Here is a 20,399-nt window from a genome sequence, read left to right on the forward strand (position 1 = left end):
TACATTGTGCAAGACAGAAAGATATACTAATCTGTGCCGCCAAATTCCTCTTTAAACATTTAATCCAGCACAGGCAGGATATCACAAATGATGTTACTCATGGCTGTTTTCTAAATGATTGATTATTGAGAACCCATATGCAGGTATTTAACTCTTAGTCTGGAAACAGAGAAACTTTAGAGTCAGTCACCAGTGAACAAATGCCTAAAAGAAACAGAGAGAAAATCCAAAGTAGCAAAAAATAAAACCAGATTTTATTTCAGATAAATGGAAGTCTCCTTTGTAAATTCGTATTCGAAATACCATAGGGGCCTCTTTCTTGTAAGTCACAGTACTTCACAACTCAAAGAAATGCTCTCTGTATTGAGAGGCAATAAGAATGAGTTATAATTAGGAGTGAACCAGCGACTGCTGGCCTCCAACCAAGTGAAAACATGTTAAGAACCAGCCCACTCCCACTCGGACGGTTCCAGAATGCGAATTCTGCTTGCACTAGGAGGCTGACAAGGCCATGTTTTGTATTACAGTTTTTGCTCTTAAATTGATTAGGAGAAAAGTTACCATGGCCTGAACCTTAATACAGAAGCAGTTCCAAACCCTAACGTGAACATTGTTAATTGGTGGCCAGTCATTTCTACTGAAATAACTCCACTTTTCACTCTTCCTGATTTTCTCCATCTGAAAGTCTTCCACATGGTAAAGGCCGTTAAGCAGGCATGAAAAAGCACAGGCCTCATTGTGTCTCGCTGGAATTGGCAACAGACTGTTATTTCAGCCTGGACTGCTGGCTGAAGAAAGGCGAGCAGGCCTGTTAGATGCCAACTGGGGTTTAAGTGTTCCCCATAGAATAAGATGCAGAATTTTGGTCTACTATGATATTTTTTTTTTCCCTTGAGCTCACAAATATTTGATCTTTCTTGCAAATCTCTTTTGAAAAACTGAGATGGGATTGCAAATGCTCTACTCTCCAAGCACGCTAAAACAGTCCCAAAGTCTAAGCTAGTGTTCTGACTCACAGTTACTAGGCAGAAGCAACAAATGGACTGAGGACCAAACCACTTAGAAAGAGGCTGCAAATCTAAAGTTTGTTTTGCAAACTTGAAAGAAGTACCCACAAAGGTAACCTGTTTCATTCTCTAATTCAAGTTCAGGTTCTGATCATGAACCAGGACTCCTGTGTTACAGCAGGTAAAATGAAACACTTGCCTCATAGAGATCCAGGCAACCCCTGCCATTTTGGTCTGGAGCTACCTGGGCAAATCCCACTAAGGATTTTAGAGAAGTAGAAGCTGAGTGAATATCTGGATAATCTGAAAATCACCCTGAAAATTAATCCTGAGTTTTCACACTGTTTTTCTGGGGTAGGAGTTTGAAGGAGGTAGCGATATAGCCAATTACATATTTAGTTTATCAGCTACTTAATGGATTTTTTACACAACACTTCATAAAATGCAGTTAAAATGGAATGGGATACACTCTAGATCAAAAAGTATGTGTTGCTTTTTCACATTAGCAATTATCATGATTTACATATTAATTAGCACATTCTCAATTAGAGCATGTTAAGAAAAATGACTCCATGGCAGATTGGCCAATCAGAATAAAGTGATCCTTTTTTTATATCTATTTCCCCCTCTGTAATAGGTTGGTCCATCTGGTTAGCATAACCATCAGTTAAAATCAACTTTTTCAAGGCAATTTTCATAAATGTAACAAGGCCCCTGATAGAGCAAGGAGATCCATAGCAAAGATAAGCTTTTTTTCACATAATTTACCCATCATTTCATTTCTGGAGAATCAAGTAATTCTAGAGATCACCTATCAAGACTTCTTTCTCTAATCATATGAGTATATTTCAACAGAACCAAGCTTACATTTAAATAACTTTTATTTTAGGGCTGCAAAGAAGTCTTTTTTTGGCAAGTAAATTTTAAACAATTCTATTACCAACTCCCTCTGAAAATTCAATTCCTTTTCTTTTTCTCTATCACTAGTAACAATCAGTCATCATTTTGCAGATATTAATGCTAAGTCTATTTAGAGACAAATATAAAGCATGTCTCGTTCAGGTGGCAACTCTAGGAAAAACGCATGAAACTGTCTTTTTCCCTCTTGCTTCACCTTTTTCTCCTATTGCTATTCCTCCCCTTCAGACCTCTGTGCCCTTCTGTTATCTTTTGCTTCATCTTATAGTCAGAAAGAGATAAGATAAATTTATTATTACTGAGGGGTTGTTGTCTCTAGATAATTAGTACTTCAGAAAGCATACCTGTTAGAAGCCTAAGAAATAAATCGCTGTGAAATTTAAATCTGTAAGGCTGATGAAATGCAGGCATTAGCCCTGGGGTAAGTGCTGTTCTGGGTCACAGTTAGTGTATGGACTCTGATGCGCCCTCCATATAAGGCTAACCCTACAATGAAACTCTCTCCAGGATAGGGAATTGTAAGTTTGCTTGACTATTTTATGGGGTAAGGTAGGCGGCTGGGTGTTGTATGTGAGTGTGTGTTTTATGCCCTAATTATTTTCATTGATCTCATCTTACTCTTTGCCAACCTTGCTGGAGTCCTATAAGACACCTTTTTGTTTCCTTGTTTGTCAAAGACAGAAAAGAGAATTCAGCTCAATAAATATTCAAGGAGTCTAGACACTGCTGGCTTGCTGATGACAGGTTCTCTAAGACAGACCTCCAACTCTAGAGTGACAATGGCCCCAGGAAAGACATATCCAATCCTGGTCTAGAGATCATGATCAGGGAAGGAAGTAGCTTGTGAAGGTGGAGGAGGGTCCCAGGCTAATAGAATGGTGGTGCAAGGCTCAGGCCCTAAGAAGTATGTGTCTATCCTTCAGAAGTCAAAAGTGTTGGGGGTGGCTGAAATTGGTGCTGGGAAAAGCAGGGAAGACAGTGAGGCAGCCAGGCAGTGGTCACCAAAGGAAGAGCCAAGGACGTCATGCTATGGAGTATGAGCTTCCTCCTGGGTTAACAGTGGAAAAAATGACAAGGTCTTGAACTAAATCAATGGCACCTGAGAAGATGAATTCCAGAGAAGTACAGAAGAGAATGCAGATGAAAGACCACTCCCCGCTCCATACTCCATCCAGTGTAATATAAGAATTCTCAAAAAAATAAAAGAATTCTCACAGCCCCATGAGAGTCGGTGCCTACTTTTGTCACTGCAGTGCCCAGTACATGAAGGATGCTAAATAAATGTCTCTTGAATGAGTCAATAAGCACAGTTCCTCTTTCCAACATAATATTCAGGACTATTTTCCAACTGGATAGAGCAACCATACCATTCTTTGTTTCTCTGAAGATATGAGAAGAACACTCAAACCAGGAAGCCCAACATGTGAATATTCTGTCTACCTAAAATGAGGACCCTTGCTAGCTAAGGGAGTGGAAATGTCTGCCTTACTTATTTGGGGCAAGACAGACTTTCATTAGCTCAGGTCTGTGATTTTAAATGTTAGTCCAGATTATAAAGCAACAGGAGATCTAAAGGATATCTTGAGGAAATTCCTTTGGAATGTTTATCAAAGTACAGATAGAGGCTTTCAATGAGTTACTTCAGGAAACAATTTCCTACACTATTTGGAAGAAGGGACAAAACAGAAAGGGGATATCTTTAAATTTGGAGGATTCTCTGGTTCAATGGAAGTATTTTTTCCTGATAAATGTTCTAACACTGATAAGGAGATCTGTGAGGGACTGCTTTTGCCAGGACCAAGGACAAAGAGCTCTTTGATAGCCCTCATGAGTTGCTAGGCAATGGCTGAGTGATCGTGATAAACTTCAGCTAAGCAGCTCTAAAGAAATGCTCATGCATTTAATGCATGATGCATTATGCCTGCGGCCTTCACGTGAAATCAGCATTCACTAGGCATTTGTGATTATGTGAATGCAGTAAATAAATCATTTGGGGTGTCATTATTTCCCCCTCTCAGAGATCTAACCCAAACTCCTGGTCTTGCTTAATTGTTTATATTCCTTATGCCAGTATTGCAATATTTGGGCATCAATGAAGGAAGGAAATGATTTCAACTCGATGTCCTGTTCCCAAGCAACAAACTACTAAATATCTATTACAGTGAAGAGTGTGATTTGTTAATAATCACTGGGTTTGGTGATTATAGGCGAGAGGAACCGAAGGCACTCAGCAACTGAATATTTGGTCATAACACTGTCCCTGCTTTTCTATTCCTCTGGACACCCAAGGCATACAGTAGTGTAGGCAAGAAACTCCCCGGTGTATCGACCTCTGTCCACCCAGTGCCTTCCCTGGGAGCTATGAGCACCTTCCTGCCACCAGGAGCTGGTACCACCTCATCTTCCTGCTCCCAGCACCAAACTTTGCAGTTGCATACAAGGTGGAGACACTCAGCAAATGGTTGTTAAATCAAAGTTTTCTCTTTGTATACTATTAATATAAATGTTAAAGGTCCGTTAAAAAGGATCTGCTATTGGTCACTACGTTGAAAACAATCTTGATAAATACGTAATGGAAATCAGAGATGTTTGCATTTGCGGTGGCAACACTAAACACCAGAAATCATGGTCTGCCTTAGTCTGGACCCAGATAAAAGCAAACGGGACAGAATGCTGGGCAGATTGGTAAACCTGGAAGCTTGGCTTTTTCTGCAGCCTTTCTTTTAAGAAGGTGAGTCCCTCCCTTCACCCTCACTTTAGGGACCCCATGTTCCGCTTTTAAGTTACTGTCTCTCCCAAGCCCATGTAACAGACAGACATGTAACAAAGCATGTGCTACATTTTCCCACTTCCCTGCCCACTCCCAATACCTTGAAGGGTCAAATAGTGAGTCATTCATTTGCTTACTATGACAATTCCGGCATCACAGATCAGTACCCTGAGTTGCAGCTCCCTTACTCAGCTGGTGAAAGTTGGTGTGTGTAGGGCCACTTACAAAGGTATCTCTAAGCTTCCTCTGGTCTTCTGCCACTGGCTATGAGGCTTTCTGTAGCAGAAATGCTCCCCTGGACTTCAACTTCTTCAATCATTAGAGTAGCAAGGTAGAGCAGAGGCCAGCCCACAGATGGGTAATCGCCACTACAATTACTGGGGTAACTTTTCAAGTAACAGACATAGCCACCAAGTAAGGTTGTGCAGGCTGTACACTGCACAAAAGCCTTTGGCTAAAGGGCTAAGTCAGAGCATATATGTAGCTTGTTGCTTTCCACTACCAAGACACATACCCTGAGGCATTTCAAACTTTTTCTAAATTTGTACAAAAGGTACTTTATGGTACTTTATGGGCTCCATCCTTCTCACGCACCCTCCAGATTGTCATTCAGTAGGTCTGAAGTGGGACCAAGAATATACAAGTTAAAGGAGCTCCCAGGTGACAGTGATCTTAGCCAGGGCTGGGAACCAGGCTGGAAGCTACTTATCCTCCCAGACAGCTGGAAAGAAATCTTGATTAGCTGTAACACTCAGCAAAGAGGTGATCTGGCTGACTGAAGTCAGAGAGGAAAGGAAGGAGAAAAAAGCAGTGGCTAATTCATGTCAATGTATGACAAAAACCACTACAATATTGTAAAGTAATTAGCCTCCAACTAATAAAAATAAATGAAAATAAAAAAAAACCAGTGGCATGTTTCTACTGTTTTGGGGAAGTAGTTTACAAAGCGTATCGCTCCACTACTCTGGAAACACACATACACATACACATAGACCTAATTATATTTCTGGAATTTCAGAATAATGATTTTGAAAAGTTTTCTCACTTGTGTGTGTGTGTGTGTGTGTGTGTGTGTGTGTGTATAACAGAGGTGTGGAAGAAGCCCAGGACACAAGGAAGTTTCATTCTTCTCTCTCTCCATTTTTTTTTTTTTTTTTTACTGCAATCTGCCTCTGTTTGATAAAGTAACCTATTGGCTAAACACATCAATAAATTAAGGTTTTAATTAACAGCATATAATAAAAGTGTATGTCTCTTCTTTTGAAAAATGGTACATTTCTTTTGGAAATAGTATCTGGGATGTCAGATGCAACTTTTGGTTAGTATTTATGGTAGTACATTTTGAAGACCTATTTTATGACTAGGTAAAATGGGACAATCAATTATAGTATAAATAAATAAGAGTCTCATTTCCTTTAAGAAGAAAAAAGACTGTCAAACATTAGAAAAGAGAATGAAGTTACAAAGGTGGTAAATGAGCACCTCGTTGAGAAAGCAACTGGCTTCCTCTGTACATCACGTTAGTGCCTGACTTCCTCAGTGTAGGTATGTCCATTTCTTTGTAAGGAGGGATAAAGCTCTCCTGACCCTTTTTTTTAAATCTCCACACTCCTAGGCCAGATCAGTCTCTCCTCAGTGTCCTCAGCGGCCGAGCACTATGGGTGTCTCTACAGATCTGATCTCGATAATTCGGTCAAGGGAAGAGTCCAGGTTCCCAAGTTCGATTTCACTGATTCTTCCACAAAAGCCTTGCTTTTATCCCCTTTTGCTATCTTCTCTGGCAATTCTCAACATATCACCAAGAGCAAACTCCACAGCAAGGAGAAAGGAAACAGAATCACTTGCTTCCCTGAATTGAGGTTATTTATTTTGCCCCAAAGGCTTCCCTGGTGGCTCAGAGGTTAAAGCGTCTGCCTGCAATACAGGAGACCCAGGTTCGATCTCTGGGTTGGGAAGATCCTCTGGAGAAGGAAATGGCAACCCACTCCAGTATTCTTGCCTGGAGAATCCCATGGACAGAGGAGCCTGGGAAGCTACAGTCCATGGGGTCGCAAAGAGTCGGACAATACTGAGCTACTTCACTTTCTTTTCACTTTCTTATTTTGCCCCAAACCTGATATCTAAATGAAAAGCAAAGTTTTTATTTCAAAATGTCCTTATGAGGTACTCATTCAAAACAAGTTTGTGATGAAAAATGATAAGTCCACCCAATGTTGACAATGAAATAATACAGAGTCTACTTTTCTTTTAGAAAAACAAGGCAGTTCTTGATGCAATTGTAGGGTCGTTTTCAAAACGTCAGGAATTTTCTTTTCCTCTGTACACATTTGCTTATACAAGTGTGTTCTGTGAGTGTGGGGGATGACCTCTCTAAACGATGTCTCCAGGCAGCCTTAGATACTTAACAGACCAAGAGTCCACACAGCAGACCCAGAGTAAGACGCTGGAGCCATGAAGCAAAGAGATGGTGAGCAACAAGTGACAGAACAATGAAGCGGCAAAACTTCCTCCCCTCTGGAGAAGCAGACCAGTCACAGATGGACAGAGGATTACAAGATTATGCCGTGTGACAAAGCCACTGCATTCCCGCAGGAGCTCCACAGGTCTAAGGCCAGATGGGATCATTTGTCTTACCCCATGACCCAGACTATGGAATGCAACCAACACATTTTCTGGCTGGCTTCAGGCCAAATCATATCTCCTGCTTTTCTCGTGTATACAAGAGCATGCTTTTCACAAGCTGGTTCTAAACCATCAAAGCAGGTGGATACTTGATCAATGACTGGTGGCTCCAGGAACATGTCACATTTCCTCTACATTCATAAGACAAAAGTAGGCTTGGTGAAGTATGGCCCAAAACAAATGATGTGGCTTCTCTATTAGAAAAGCCCTGAATATATCAGGGGGTTAAAAATGTTATTTGCTTCACTGTGGTCACTGAGAACTTAGTAGTGGTCACTCCATTTGAGAACTTCAGGAACCCTTGTGAAGTCATAAAATCTGGTTTAATTCCTATGTATTAATAGTATTAACATGTAGTAACTGAGAACCAGGTAGAAACATGGGAAAGTGGAATTTCATACTGTAGAGTCAGAGTTATCTCAGTCTTTGCAAGTCAAGGAGGAACTGCAGGACTATGGAGTCCGTGTTTCAGTGGGGAGCTACTAGTGACAGAATATAAAGTCTATTACACAAGCCTTGACCTAAGGTAGCTCTCAGACACTAGAAATCAAACACAAGACAGTTTGTCGGTTTGCCAGAAGCCTAAGAAGCTCTCAACAAATCGCAAAGAGCTGAGAGACACCACTCCAGAGGTAACTGATGGCATCTTATGTTCAAAGATCTGAAGAGTTAACATTGTTAAATTGGCACTATTCCTGTCATGGATATATAGACTCAATCCTCTTTAAATTTCCACCCTGTTTCTTTGCAGGAATTAACATGCTGATCCGAAAAGACAAAGGGAAATTCAAGGAACCCAGGATAGCCAAACAATCTTGAAAAAGACCAAAGTTGAAAGACTCACACTTTCCAATTTTAAAATTTTCTACAACGTTACAGCAATCAAAACAGTATGTTACTTACATAAGGATAGACATATTTGTCAATGGAATAAAACTGAGAGCCCAGAAATAAATAAGTCACATTTACGGTCAACTGATTTCTGACAGGGTTATCAAGACAATACAGTGGGGGAAAGAATGCTCTTCTCATCAAATGGTGCTGGGACAACAGGATTTTGACATGAAAAATGAATGAATTTGGACCCTTATGCACACCATATGCAAAAACAAACTCAAAATGTATCAAAGACTTAAATGTAAAAGCTAAAATTATAAAATTCTAAGAAGAACACAGAGGCATAAATCTGTTATCTAGGACTAGGCAATGATTTCTTAGACACCAAAAGTACAAGCAACAAAATAAAAAGTAGATAAACTGAACTTTATAAATATAAAACCTTTTTGGTGGCAAAAGACATCATCAAGAAAGTTAAAAATAACCCACAGAGGAAAAATATTTCCAACATATATATATGAAAAGGACATAGAGCTAGGGGACAGAGAGACATTACAACTCAATAATAATAAGACAAATAAGCCAAGTTAAAAAATGAGCAAAGTATCTGAAGACATTTCTATAAACAAGACACGCAGATGGCCAATAAACACATGAAAAGATGCTCAACATCATTACTTATTAAGAGAATGGAAATAAAAAATACAATGAGATAAGATTTCACACCCACCAGGATGGCTATAATCAAAAAAGATAGATAAATAACAAGTGTGGTGGGGGGTGAAAATTTCATACATTACTGGTAGCAATGCAAAATGGTGCAGATGCTTTGGAAAACAAGTGTAGTAGTTCTTGAAAGGGTTAAGCTTAGAGTTACCATACAAACCAGCAATTTCACTCCTAAGTATATATCAAAAATATATACATCCACACAAAAACTGTACATGAATAACAGCATTTTTCATAATATCCAATGAGGTGGAAACAATCCCAATATTTATCAATGGGTAAATATTGATATTAAAAATTATCAACAGATGAATGGGTAAATAAAATGTGGTCTATCCAAGCAATGGAATATTATTTGGCAGTCAAAAGGAATGAAGTACTGATATACACTCCAATATGGATGAAGCTTAAAAACATACACTAACAGAAGGAATCCAGATACAAAACACTACATATAAGCAAGTTTACAGAAACATAAAGTGGTTGCCTAGGGTAGGGCAAAGAAGGTGGTGCCTTGAATTGGGAGTAATGAAGAATGACTGCTAAAAAGTACCAATGGGGTTTTGGGAGGGGCAATGAAAATTTTCTAAAATTGATAGTGGTGATAACTGTACAATTCTTTGACTAAACTAAAAACTATTGAATTCTACACTTTAAGTAAGTGAATTCTATGATATGAAAGTCTATCTATTTACCTATCTATCTACATATCTATAAAGAAGTTGCTAGTTATCTGCACTGATAGACCTTACCTGAAGGCTCAAGAGAACTGCCAATGCATGATTCAACAAGAAGTCATCCCTGGATTACAGATTAATTGTTGTTGTTGTTCAGTCGCTAAGTCATGTCTGATTCTTCGCGTACCCATGGACTGGCCCACCAGGCTCCTCTGTCCATCAGATTTCCCAGGCAAGAATACTGGAGTGGGTTGCCATTTCCTTCTCCAGGGGATCTTCCCGGATCAGGGATTGAACCCATGTCTCCTGCATTGACAGACATTCTTTACCACTGAGCCAGCAGGGAAGCCCACAGATTAATTAGGCCTAGCAGTAGTATTTTGAGGGTAAAAATTTATCACCTTACTGGAGACACTACCATATTTTCATTTTTTGTTTTTGTGAAAAGGTTGGCCTGTGAGTGTTTCTCTAAGGTAGCAAGAACAGCACTAGGCACACGCTGGCATGCTCCCCATTTCAGGGAGCGGCCCGAGGCTCTCACCTGACCATCCGGGGAGGCAGCGGCAGTGGCCCGTGGTGGGGTGGCAGCCGTCCGCATGGCTGCAGTCACAGCGCTCCGCACAGTTCAGCCCGTAAGTGCCATCCTACATGGAAGACAGCGGTGAGGGGTGCGAATCCCGCAGTGGGCAACCTCGGGCAGCCAGTTAACAAAGAGCACCCGCCCCTCCCAATCACCTCGCAGCAGCTTGCACTACAATCACCCCTTCCCATGTCTTCTTGGCTCCTAAAATACTGGCTGCAAGGGGTAAGTGTTTTCATAACACTCAAACCTTAGTTTACGTCTAGCATACAAATGGTGAAACCAACTACATCAATAGGCTGGTGTGCATATGTGCAAAGATAGGTAAACATGCCAATGAATTAAAAGAACCTTTATCTTATTGTGAGCCATAACTCATAAAAATATTGACTTCTTGTTCCTAAAGATTTTTATAAAACAGTTCAGTAACTCCTTACAGGGTATTTTCCCCCCCCTCACTGAGGTATAATTCACATATGTTGCATTAGTTTCAGGGGTAAAACATAATGATTTGATATTTATATATATTGTGAAATGATTACCACAATAAGTTTAGTTAATATCCGTGTCCACACACAATCCCAGAATTTTTTTCTCCTACAGAATGTTCTATTTGTTAGTGAAAAAAGAAGACACTCTGATCCACATAAAGAAGCCCTATATGTGGAATCTTAAAAAAAAAAAGTGGTATAAATTAACTTATTTACAAAACAGAAGTAGAATCACAGATGCAGAAAACAAATGTGGTTACCAGGGTGTAAGGGGACGGGGGAGGGATAAACTGGGAGATTGGGACTGACAAATACATACTTCTAAATATAAACTAGATAACTAATAAGGACCTACTATTTAGCACAGGGAACTCTACTTAGCACTCTGTAATGACCTATATGGTAAAGAGTCTAAAAAAAAAATAAAAAAAAGTGGCTATATGTATATGTATAACAGATTCACTTTGCTGTAGACCTGAAATTAACACAATGTTATAAATTAACTATACTCCAATAATGTTTTTTTAAAAGAAGCCCTAAAAATTTAAAAAACAACATAGTTCTAATTGAATTAAGAGCATGTCCATAAATCGCCAGTGAGATACACAGAACTATAAGGAGAAATGAAAACCTTTTGTCACTTTTTCCTAATTAGCATCCTCTCTCCCATGATGACTCTGAACAACACGAAGCCTCCCAAGCAGGAGCTTCATGTTTTCACACAAACATCCACGTTGGTGGTCCTGCGGAGATGAGGCTCTTCACGGACGGGATCATTTAGTTTGAGGGAGAGGAATGAAAGCTCCACATTTACAAGCCCTGATCTTTCATGCCAGGTCCTAAGGAACTGAGGGAGGGCACTGCAAACCTCCCAGAGCATCAAGCACTAAGGAAAACAGGGGCTGTGAAATTACCAACAGCGGGGCACCCAGAACCAGCATTCAACGGGTTCATGCGTGATCAGACACTCAGTCGTGTCCAACTCTTTGCAACCCCATGGACTGTAGCCCACCACGTTTCTGTGTCCATGGGATTTTCCAGGCAAGAATACTGGAGTGGGTTGCTACTTTAGTATGTTAAATGGCATATTCACTTGTCTAGTGATTATTAAGATAAAATATTTTTTAAATTAAGTTCTACTAATGTTTGCCCAGGCTTATAGGATTTAGCTTTGCCATAATATGAGCCACTAAAAACCATTTCCAGCCTTGGCTGATTTACTAACGCATCTAATAACATACCAAAAAAACAGACAAGATGGTGTAGATTTGCTTTGTCTACACTTAGACTTGTGTAAGTGAAAGGTGATCTTTAAGCCCATCTCAGAGCACTGAAAATCTGCTCACTGGAGGATGACAGGAGCCAAAACTTAACAAAACTGTGTTCTAGGGGTTTGGAGGGCATGGAATAGACCCTGGGCTCTCTAGCTGGGAAATAGGTTGCACTTAATGAGGAGGAAGCCCAAGGAGAAAAGCGCTCTGTGGAAGGGCCCCCTGGAGCTGTCCAGTTCAGGGGGTCATGATGTCACTTTATCATCATGTGATGCCCAGGAGGCATAGCATACACACCACTGAGAGAATGCTTAATGGCTCAGGACAAAATAACTGCCTAGGGTGAGAAAGCTACGGAATAGAGGCAAGGAAACTGGCCCGTACTTTAGAGGGAGAAAGTGAAATGGGCTGTTACTACAGAAAGCACTGTCCATTGCCCACTCTTATTGGCCTGCGGCAGACTCAGTACGGGGTCGGGGGTGTATCTCCAAAGTAGGTGAAGGGAGAGAGTCGGCACTGAACCATGGAAATCTATGGAGATCTGGGTGACTCCAGAGATATTTGTGCTAAAAGACGGCTGTTTTCAAACCTTTCACCACCTCACTGAACCCTTCTGTGACACCGTCACCACCCCCCTTTCAATGCCCTGCCACTTTCCACCCCAAAGGCTGGGGGATTTCCATGATAATGGAAACACAATATTTGGAGAGTTGACAGGCATACACTGGATGTTTGACAAATACTGATGACTGGTTGCCATGAAGAGATGGGTATATTAGAACAGAGAAAACAGAGGGGAGAGGCGGGAGGAACTAGGAGAGAGAGGATAAAAGGGATTCTCACAAAGCTGCCTAACCAATTTCCGCATCTTTCCCTCTTCTTATCCTGTATCCGATCTGAGTTCAAACATCCCAATTCTGCCACAGGGACTCTAGTTTGGTTCACAATAGGGACTTTAAATCATGAAGTCTGAAAAAAACAAGCTAACCCTCTGCCATCGGATCCCCCGGCACTCCCAGCTGAGTCATACCTGGCAGGGAAATTCACATTTCTCCCCACGCCATCCAGGTGCACATGTACAGGTCCCGTCCAGGGTGTTGCAGGCTCCGCCGTTGAGGCACTGGCATGTTAAGTTGCAGCCAAAGCCCCATGTGCCGCTGGGGCAGCTGATGGAGCAGTCCACCCCATGCCAGCCTGCCATGACAAGAGCGCCAGGGCACGTGAACAAAGGCAGCACGGAGCTGGCCAGCCTCTCCCAGCCACACTTCCCCTTAGAAACATCTTGGAGGTAGGCAGCAGCGCCCCTGCCCTAGCGCAGGGAGCATGGCTGCTGCCGTGTGAAGCCTTTCTCAGAACTGAACCAGAGCACTAGCACAGTGTCAAGGATGTCAACAGTAAGAAGTGCTACTGGGGGAAAAAGATATCAAGTTGGGGGCACCTCACTATCTAACATGCCGTGATGCACACTGCGGGATGCGGAGTTTTGTGCAGGTCGGGAAATAAAATATTTATATGGGAAGGAAAAGGAAAGTGCGTTTGAAAGAACATCCCCATCTTTAAAGCAGGACCCCATGAACCATGAACAGTGAGTGTCCACAACCCTGGCTGCTGCAGAAACTATGGATAAAGATGCTTTGGCCCCCACGTACAATCAGGTATTTGACTGCATCTCTTGTCACGACTCCAGGCCAATCGATTAAGGGGCACGGACACAGGTCTGCTTGCTTACTCTTCCCCAAAGCACAGAGACTCACAGATTTTGGAGCTGGCAGTGACTTTAGAGATCATCTCACTGGAGCCTCTCCCCTTGACTTTGGAAAGCAGGGAGAGCCCTTCCCAGGTAAGGGGGTTTGCTGAGTCCAGGCACTGTATTTTGGCAAAGCTAGAGCTAGAATCCTGGTCAAGGTTTCTTTCCTGTGTCTTTAGGAGCTAACAGGACCGGGATCAGATAACAGACTCATTCACCCACTCACCTGCGTTGCAAGTACAAGATCCATCCACAGGAGAGCAGACAGCGTCATTTTTACAGCTGCAGACGGAGGAACAGTTTATCCCATAGGTCCCCAGAGGGCATGGGATGGAGCAGTCAATTCCCTAGACAAGTGCAAATAGGAAAATGCATGCAGTTTGACCATCTGAAATAGGGCCAATACAAATATACAAAAATATATCTTGGCCATGCTGATTATACTCTCTCTCTCATTTTAACACACCGTATTTTTTTAAAGAGTTTTATAACTGTACAGATATACAAACTGTACAGATCCAAGGGCAATGCCAGCTGGCCTATATTTAGGATACGAGTATTGAATATGACCCAAAAAGCCCTGCTGCCATCATTACTTTTCCTTGGTAGCAAATACAAAATCCTCTGTCCTTGCTCACACAAGTAGATATGCAGCTGTATAATTATTGCAGCTGTAAAATTATTGTCTGTAAATAAACATAAATATGAACTATATATTAAATTGCAATGATTCTTAGACTGCTTTATGTAATATGTAATATGATCAGTAGGTAAGGCAAAGAAACAGAACTCATTTAGCCTGCAGCATGATTCAATTTATTATCTGACAGGGAGCATTAAACACAGAAGTTGGTCACCGAAGGTGACTGGAGGTCACCTCCTTTCAAAGCAGAAGAGACAAAGAGACTCTTAAGGCTAATTCAAGGGCTCAACCAAAGCATTGTGACCCAGGTTAGAAAACCCTGTAAAGATCTCAGCTCTGAGACTTTGTGACCCACTCATTCTATATTATGTGCTCTGGAATAGTCATTAACATTCTTCACAGTTTAATGTTCTCTTTATTTCTTTTTTTTATCCAATGAGTTCTATAATGTTGTCTTTAAAATGGGAGAAAATAATTCAAAAGCAGCCCATTTTCCTTTAAAACAAAAATTGCTAATCTGTGGCTAAGAAATCCTGGAAACTAGCAAAATTCTGCTCAATGAGCTTATAGGCATATTTGAAAGGTCTGGATTCTCAAAGGGACTGAAACACTTACATACCACTAATCCTTGGCTGTTAATACATAATAAATGCTAACTATGCCTTCATATTGCATGGAATTAAAACATAAACTGTGGACAAGAAAACATATCCTATTTGGAAAAGTAATTTTTTTGCTACCTATAAATTATCTACATGATGAGATAATTACATGGTTACATAAGGAATAATTAAAATACGTCTTACTTCATGATATATATTAATTAAATTATTAAATATTAATGCCCCTTTAGAGTTTCACCAGCTTTCCCAGGCATCATTCTCAAGTAATTATTTATATCTCTGGTTATTTTTTTTCTCTTTATTTTCTTCCTTGTTAATGATGCGAATGGTTTTTAGCACATTCCCTGGGCTTCAGAGAAAAGTCATATAAATCGAGGTACCAATGTGCTCCAAGCTGCACCCCTCCGTGCCTCCTTCTGTGGAAGGAGCCCAAGCCACTCACTTTGAATCCTGGGGCACAGACGCACTTTCCTGTCACACTGTCACAGTCAGCCCCGTTCTGGCAGCTGCAGATCTGTTGGCAAGCTTCCCCATAGAATCCAGGAGAACACGTCTCATTACAGTAGAGTCCCGACCAGCCTGGCTTGCAGGCACACTCTCCAGACATGGGGTGACAGCTGAGGGATGTGGATGAAAAGAGCAAGTCACTCGCGAGTAAACATGACACCCAAGGCTTGCACAAATGTTGCTCTAGCCACGATCACGAATTGTGTTGGTAATTCCATACATAACAATCTAAACTTCATTCTCAGGCTTGATATGGTTTAATTAATCGGCTAAAAGCTGACTGGTACCACAAATGTTGCATGAAATCAGCATCATGCTCTAGCAGGACGACTCCTGTAACTGTGTCCCTTTGTCTGAAACTCAATTTAATTTTTGTCAAGTGAAAGCACTAATATGATAAGAGGTCAACTGGATAAGACGATCTGAAGAACTACATCCAACAAACACCACCAAGTCAGTTAGCAGGGATGATGTCCAAGGAACCCCAGACGCAGTGACCTTTTCAGCCTAGCCTACTTCTCTCAGCTCCCCTTACCTGGTGGCGGAGCAGCTGTCTCTACCTGAAACGGCAGCCACATTGATGGGCCAGGCAGCCAGCTGTCATTCCACAGCAAATGGACACATCAGCTGTGCTGAGGCATGGGTTAAGGAGGCTCACACAATAGGGTGCTCTGTATTGCTCAAAACACATGTGCTTCTCGCCAAAGGAAAATCTGAACAATCATACCAGCTCTGCTCACAACTGGAAGACTGTTGAAGATGGTCTTCCTCCCCTAATGGAGATAAAACCTTCCCCTTAACTTGGGCCATAACAAAATCCACTGTTTCATCTAGACATCTGCTAAATGACCTCTTACCAGAGAACTGTTCACAGATTTTCTGCAAAGAACCATGACCTGGAAGGGAAGAGGACTGAGGCTGTAAATTCCAGCTCTCCCACAACCTGGCCAACCACAATGAAAGCACATAACCTCCCTGGGCCTGACATCCTAATCTGTCAAATGAGGGTCTCACTACACATCGTAATCTCATTTCCTGTCTTTTTCTTAAAGAAAATGGCTGTGGGTTAGACAGTTTGCTACTCATTTTCAGAAATTTATTTAAATACGCTTTTGGACCCCTGTTGCAACTAAGCGCCCATAAACAAAGGCATAGGCATCCATCACAAGCATGACTCAGGAAACATGGAAGGAAGGAATAGCCAAGCACAATCCTATATATAAGATGGTTTCTTGGGTATAGAAGATTTGGATTCCAAAAACAAGGTCTGAATCTCAAATCTACTTAGAATTACTCAGATCTACTTATCCAGTATTTATTCTTGGGCAAAAGACCCAACATCTCCATGGCTTCTCAGACTCAACCCATCAAAAATAGAGCCCCGGCTCTCCCCTTTCACCATTCCTCACTGTTTCCTCTCCATTACTTCCCACTAAAGCAATGGAACCAACCAGCCACTCAGTGGTTTAAGTTAAAAACCTCAGTTATCCTTAATAACTCTCATCTCCTGTGCTGACTTCATCACTAGGACCTAACCATTCTAACTCCACAATATATCTCGACTCTATTCATATCTCTCCATCGTCAGTGTCACCATCCTACTCCAAGGCAAGGGCATCTGTCTCCTCCACTCCTGAAGAGCCTTTCAATCTTCCTCCCTGTGCTCACTCATGAATCATCAACTAAAAAACAGATCATATGGTATCACTATCAAGGGCTCCCTTAGAAGCCTACACTCAGAATAAACTCCATAATGTTTAATACAGCTACATTGAAAATTATTTACTGTCTAAACCAGGGCATTTTTAAGGATGAAGAGAAAGTTACTAATAATTACATTAGGACAACAGACCTAAACCAAACAGTTCCGAGACATTTATCCAAGACATTGGATAAATGATGACCTTAGGAGTTGGTGATGGACAGGGAAGCCTGGCGTGCTGCAGTCCATGAGGTTGCAATGAGTTGGACATGACTGAGCGACTGAACTGAACTGAAACACAGCCCACAGGCCTTCATCAACTGGTCACTGCTTACTTTTCAATCTTTTCTTTCATCATTATTCTCTCTCTTTATTACTATGCTCAACTGCAATAGATTTCTTTTACTTTGTAAGAGCATCGAACTTTTTCAAAGTTAAGGGCTTCACATGGGCTTATTCCATGTGCCAGGAATGCCATCTCTCCACTCCTGGCCTACCTCTCTCAATCTTATCCTTCCAGGCCCAGCTTAAATCTCTCCTCCTTAGAGAGCCTCCCCTGACCACATTTCAGTTAGGAATCTCCTGTTATTCTCTTTCATTGCCCTCTGCTCATCTCACTCGTCACGATCTGTAATCTTATGCTTATTCTTACCAGCCTTCCCTTGTCTCCCTTCCCCTGTAGGCTTCGATTTCCAGAAGAACGAGAATTAAGTTTGTTTCGTTACCATACAGTGAAAGTGAAAGTGAAGTCGCTCAGTTGTGTCCGACTCTTTGCGACCCCACGGACTGTAGCCTACTGGGCATCCCCGTCCATGCGATTTTCCAGGCAAGGGGACTGGAGTGGGTTGCCATTTCCTTCTCCAGGGAATCTTCCCGACCCAGGGATCGAACCCAGGTCTCCTGCATTGCAGGCAGACACTTTACCCTCTGAGCCACTAGGGAGGCCCTTACCATACAGTAGGCCCATGGTAAACATAGATTGAGTGAACAGGTGAAAACATCAGAGCTGATGTGTGTGTGTGTTGGCGGGGGTGGGGCACAGAATCTGCCTCCCCTGATCTCTCCAAGTCATCCAGCCTTGTTAGGTTATAATCTGTATGTCTGCATACAAAGGCCAGATGTCCCCTAAAGTTAGTTTTTAAAATGTCAACTTTATAGCTTAAAAGGAATCACCATTAATTGCAGGGAACAGTCATTTAAGTGACATTTATGATGATGCTGCAAGTGGGTGTACAGACCAGCCCTGAATGTATGCTAACATCATGCTACACAATCCACGTGGATGATTTCATTTAATGCTCACAACATTAGGTATGACTCTATTTTATAAATGAGGGAACAGAGACCTGGAAAGAAGTACTAATTATTCCAAGTCTCACACAGGTAATGGCAGAATCAAACTTGAACCCAGATTTATTTTTTTGTTTCCACACCAAAGGAAAAGGAAATTTGATAGCAGTCTGGTAGGAGGGCTAGATATGAAAAGGAATTGTTAAGACTTAGGATTTTGCACAGATAAAAGGGTTATTATTAGGAGCAATAGAAGCCTGAATTGTGCAAAAAGCAGGGACAAATTTAATTTTATTTTAGTAAGGCCCTACATATGACAAAAAGAAAAGAAATATTCCAAATGATGAGCTGGTTAAAGTAGTTTACCTTAAGATAGATACTATTTTTAAAAAGGACATCTTTTGGTAAGAAATGTTACTCAATAATAAAAAGCAGAAAACAATATACATGGTATAGATACAAATGTTAAACAGAATAGACAATTCAGGGACAGGGAATTGAACTAAGCTAGAGGCAGACAGAGAAATTGATATTCAATGCCCCCCAGTGAGCATTAGTGCGGCACACTGGTTCTCAGATTGATTGACACCAAAATTAGTATTCTGCAATTTGTAATTAGATGTAGGAAGCTAGAGCACTTTGGAGGCATTTGATGGGCTCTCATGCAGGCAGCTTAATTGGTAATGAGATTTACGTTGTGAGAGGAGCAGAGTGGAGGTGGAAGGGTAATATCCTCCTACCTGATTTCTTTCTAAACAACAGACTGCTTTGTGTAATATGGAAATCGGACTATACACAGATTGGAATACCTACCATTTTATACATTTACATGTATAACTAGAAAAAAACATTCTAGTAAATTTTTCAATTTGAGTTCAGTTATTACAGGTAGCCAAATATTGGCTAAAATAGAAAGAATCACTGAACTTCCTTGTATTCATTTCCTTAGATATTATTAATGCTCAAATATATGACAATTAGGTGGCATTTGCAAGTAGGCACATCCTGATTGCCCACAGCTATTAAATGTCCTTATTAACAAGAGCTAATATACATATCTCATGCAGAATCTCAGTGAATCTTGAATTTTGTTTTCCTATTCAAGATTATTTCCACTACAGAAGTCAGTTTTAAGAATTCCAGGTCACAGAGAATGCCCTTAGGCTCTATAATAGTACTGTAATTGAAAATACTAGCATCACTTATAAATATATTTAATTTCATCTCAACCTTATGATAGCTTGAAAAATAAAAATGGTTACAAATGCATTGTAACTCCATCCCCCAATAAGTGGAGGAGAAGGAATCTGGACTTGGTTATGACACCTTCTCTGTCTAGAGAGACATTAGCAAACATGGTATAACCAAAGGTTTGAAAAGTGTTTGCATGTTGGGGCTTGCCCTGTCTCTTGCAGCTGTTGAGAAGCCAGTTACCAAGCACAGAAGCTCAGGCTAAGGTGCTAGATGGCTGGGGGCATATGGCTCAGTGAGTCCCATCACTCAACCAAATGCTAGACATGTGAGTGACACAGGAAATCCAGCCTCTACTTGATCTGCCAACTGAATACACACAGACCACCGAAGAACCACCGAGCTGAGCCCAGCCCAAAGCATCAAGCAAGAAATCCTCAGCTAATAAATAAATGTTGTTGGATAGGCTTTTTGTTTGTTTGTTTTATGCAGCAAAACTAACTGATACAAACCCTTACTCAAATATATGACTTCAATATATGTCAATATGTGAACACTCATAGAACTCAAAATTTACCTAAAGATTCTATAATACTTTTCATTTCATTAGTTATCTCATTAATTATAACAAAGGATTTTAGGATAGACATCATGTATTATGCAATAGCAAGCTACACTCTTGCCTGATTAAATGGTAGGCTAAACTTTGAATTAATACAGAGATTCTATGCCTT

The 20,399-nt window shown here is 41.0% G+C and overlaps 1 protein-coding gene across 2 annotated transcripts in view; it reads right to left on the minus strand.

Annotated features, from left to right (window-relative positions):
* MEGF10 (multiple EGF like domains 10) overlaps positions 1–20,399 on the minus strand; it is a 174,671-nt gene that overhangs the window by 26,199 nt on the left and 128,073 nt on the right. For both annotated transcript variants that reach the window (XM_070465081.1, XM_070465082.1), the window contains exons 10-13: positions 15,418–15,592; positions 13,936–14,056; positions 12,993–13,156; positions 10,162–10,264 (exon numbers count right to left, since the gene is read on the minus strand). In XM_070465081.1, coding sequence (XP_070321182.1) covers positions 10,162–10,264; positions 12,993–13,156; positions 13,936–14,056; positions 15,418–15,592 — 563 coding nt within the window. The remainder of the gene's footprint in view (positions 1–10,161; positions 10,265–12,992; positions 13,157–13,935; positions 14,057–15,417; positions 15,593–20,399) is intronic.

This window comes from Odocoileus virginianus, chromosome 3 (genome assembly GCF_023699985.2).
Source record: "Odocoileus virginianus isolate 20LAN1187 ecotype Illinois chromosome 3, Ovbor_1.2, whole genome shotgun sequence".
Classification (NCBI taxonomy): domain Eukaryota; kingdom Metazoa; phylum Chordata; class Mammalia; order Artiodactyla; family Cervidae; genus Odocoileus; species Odocoileus virginianus.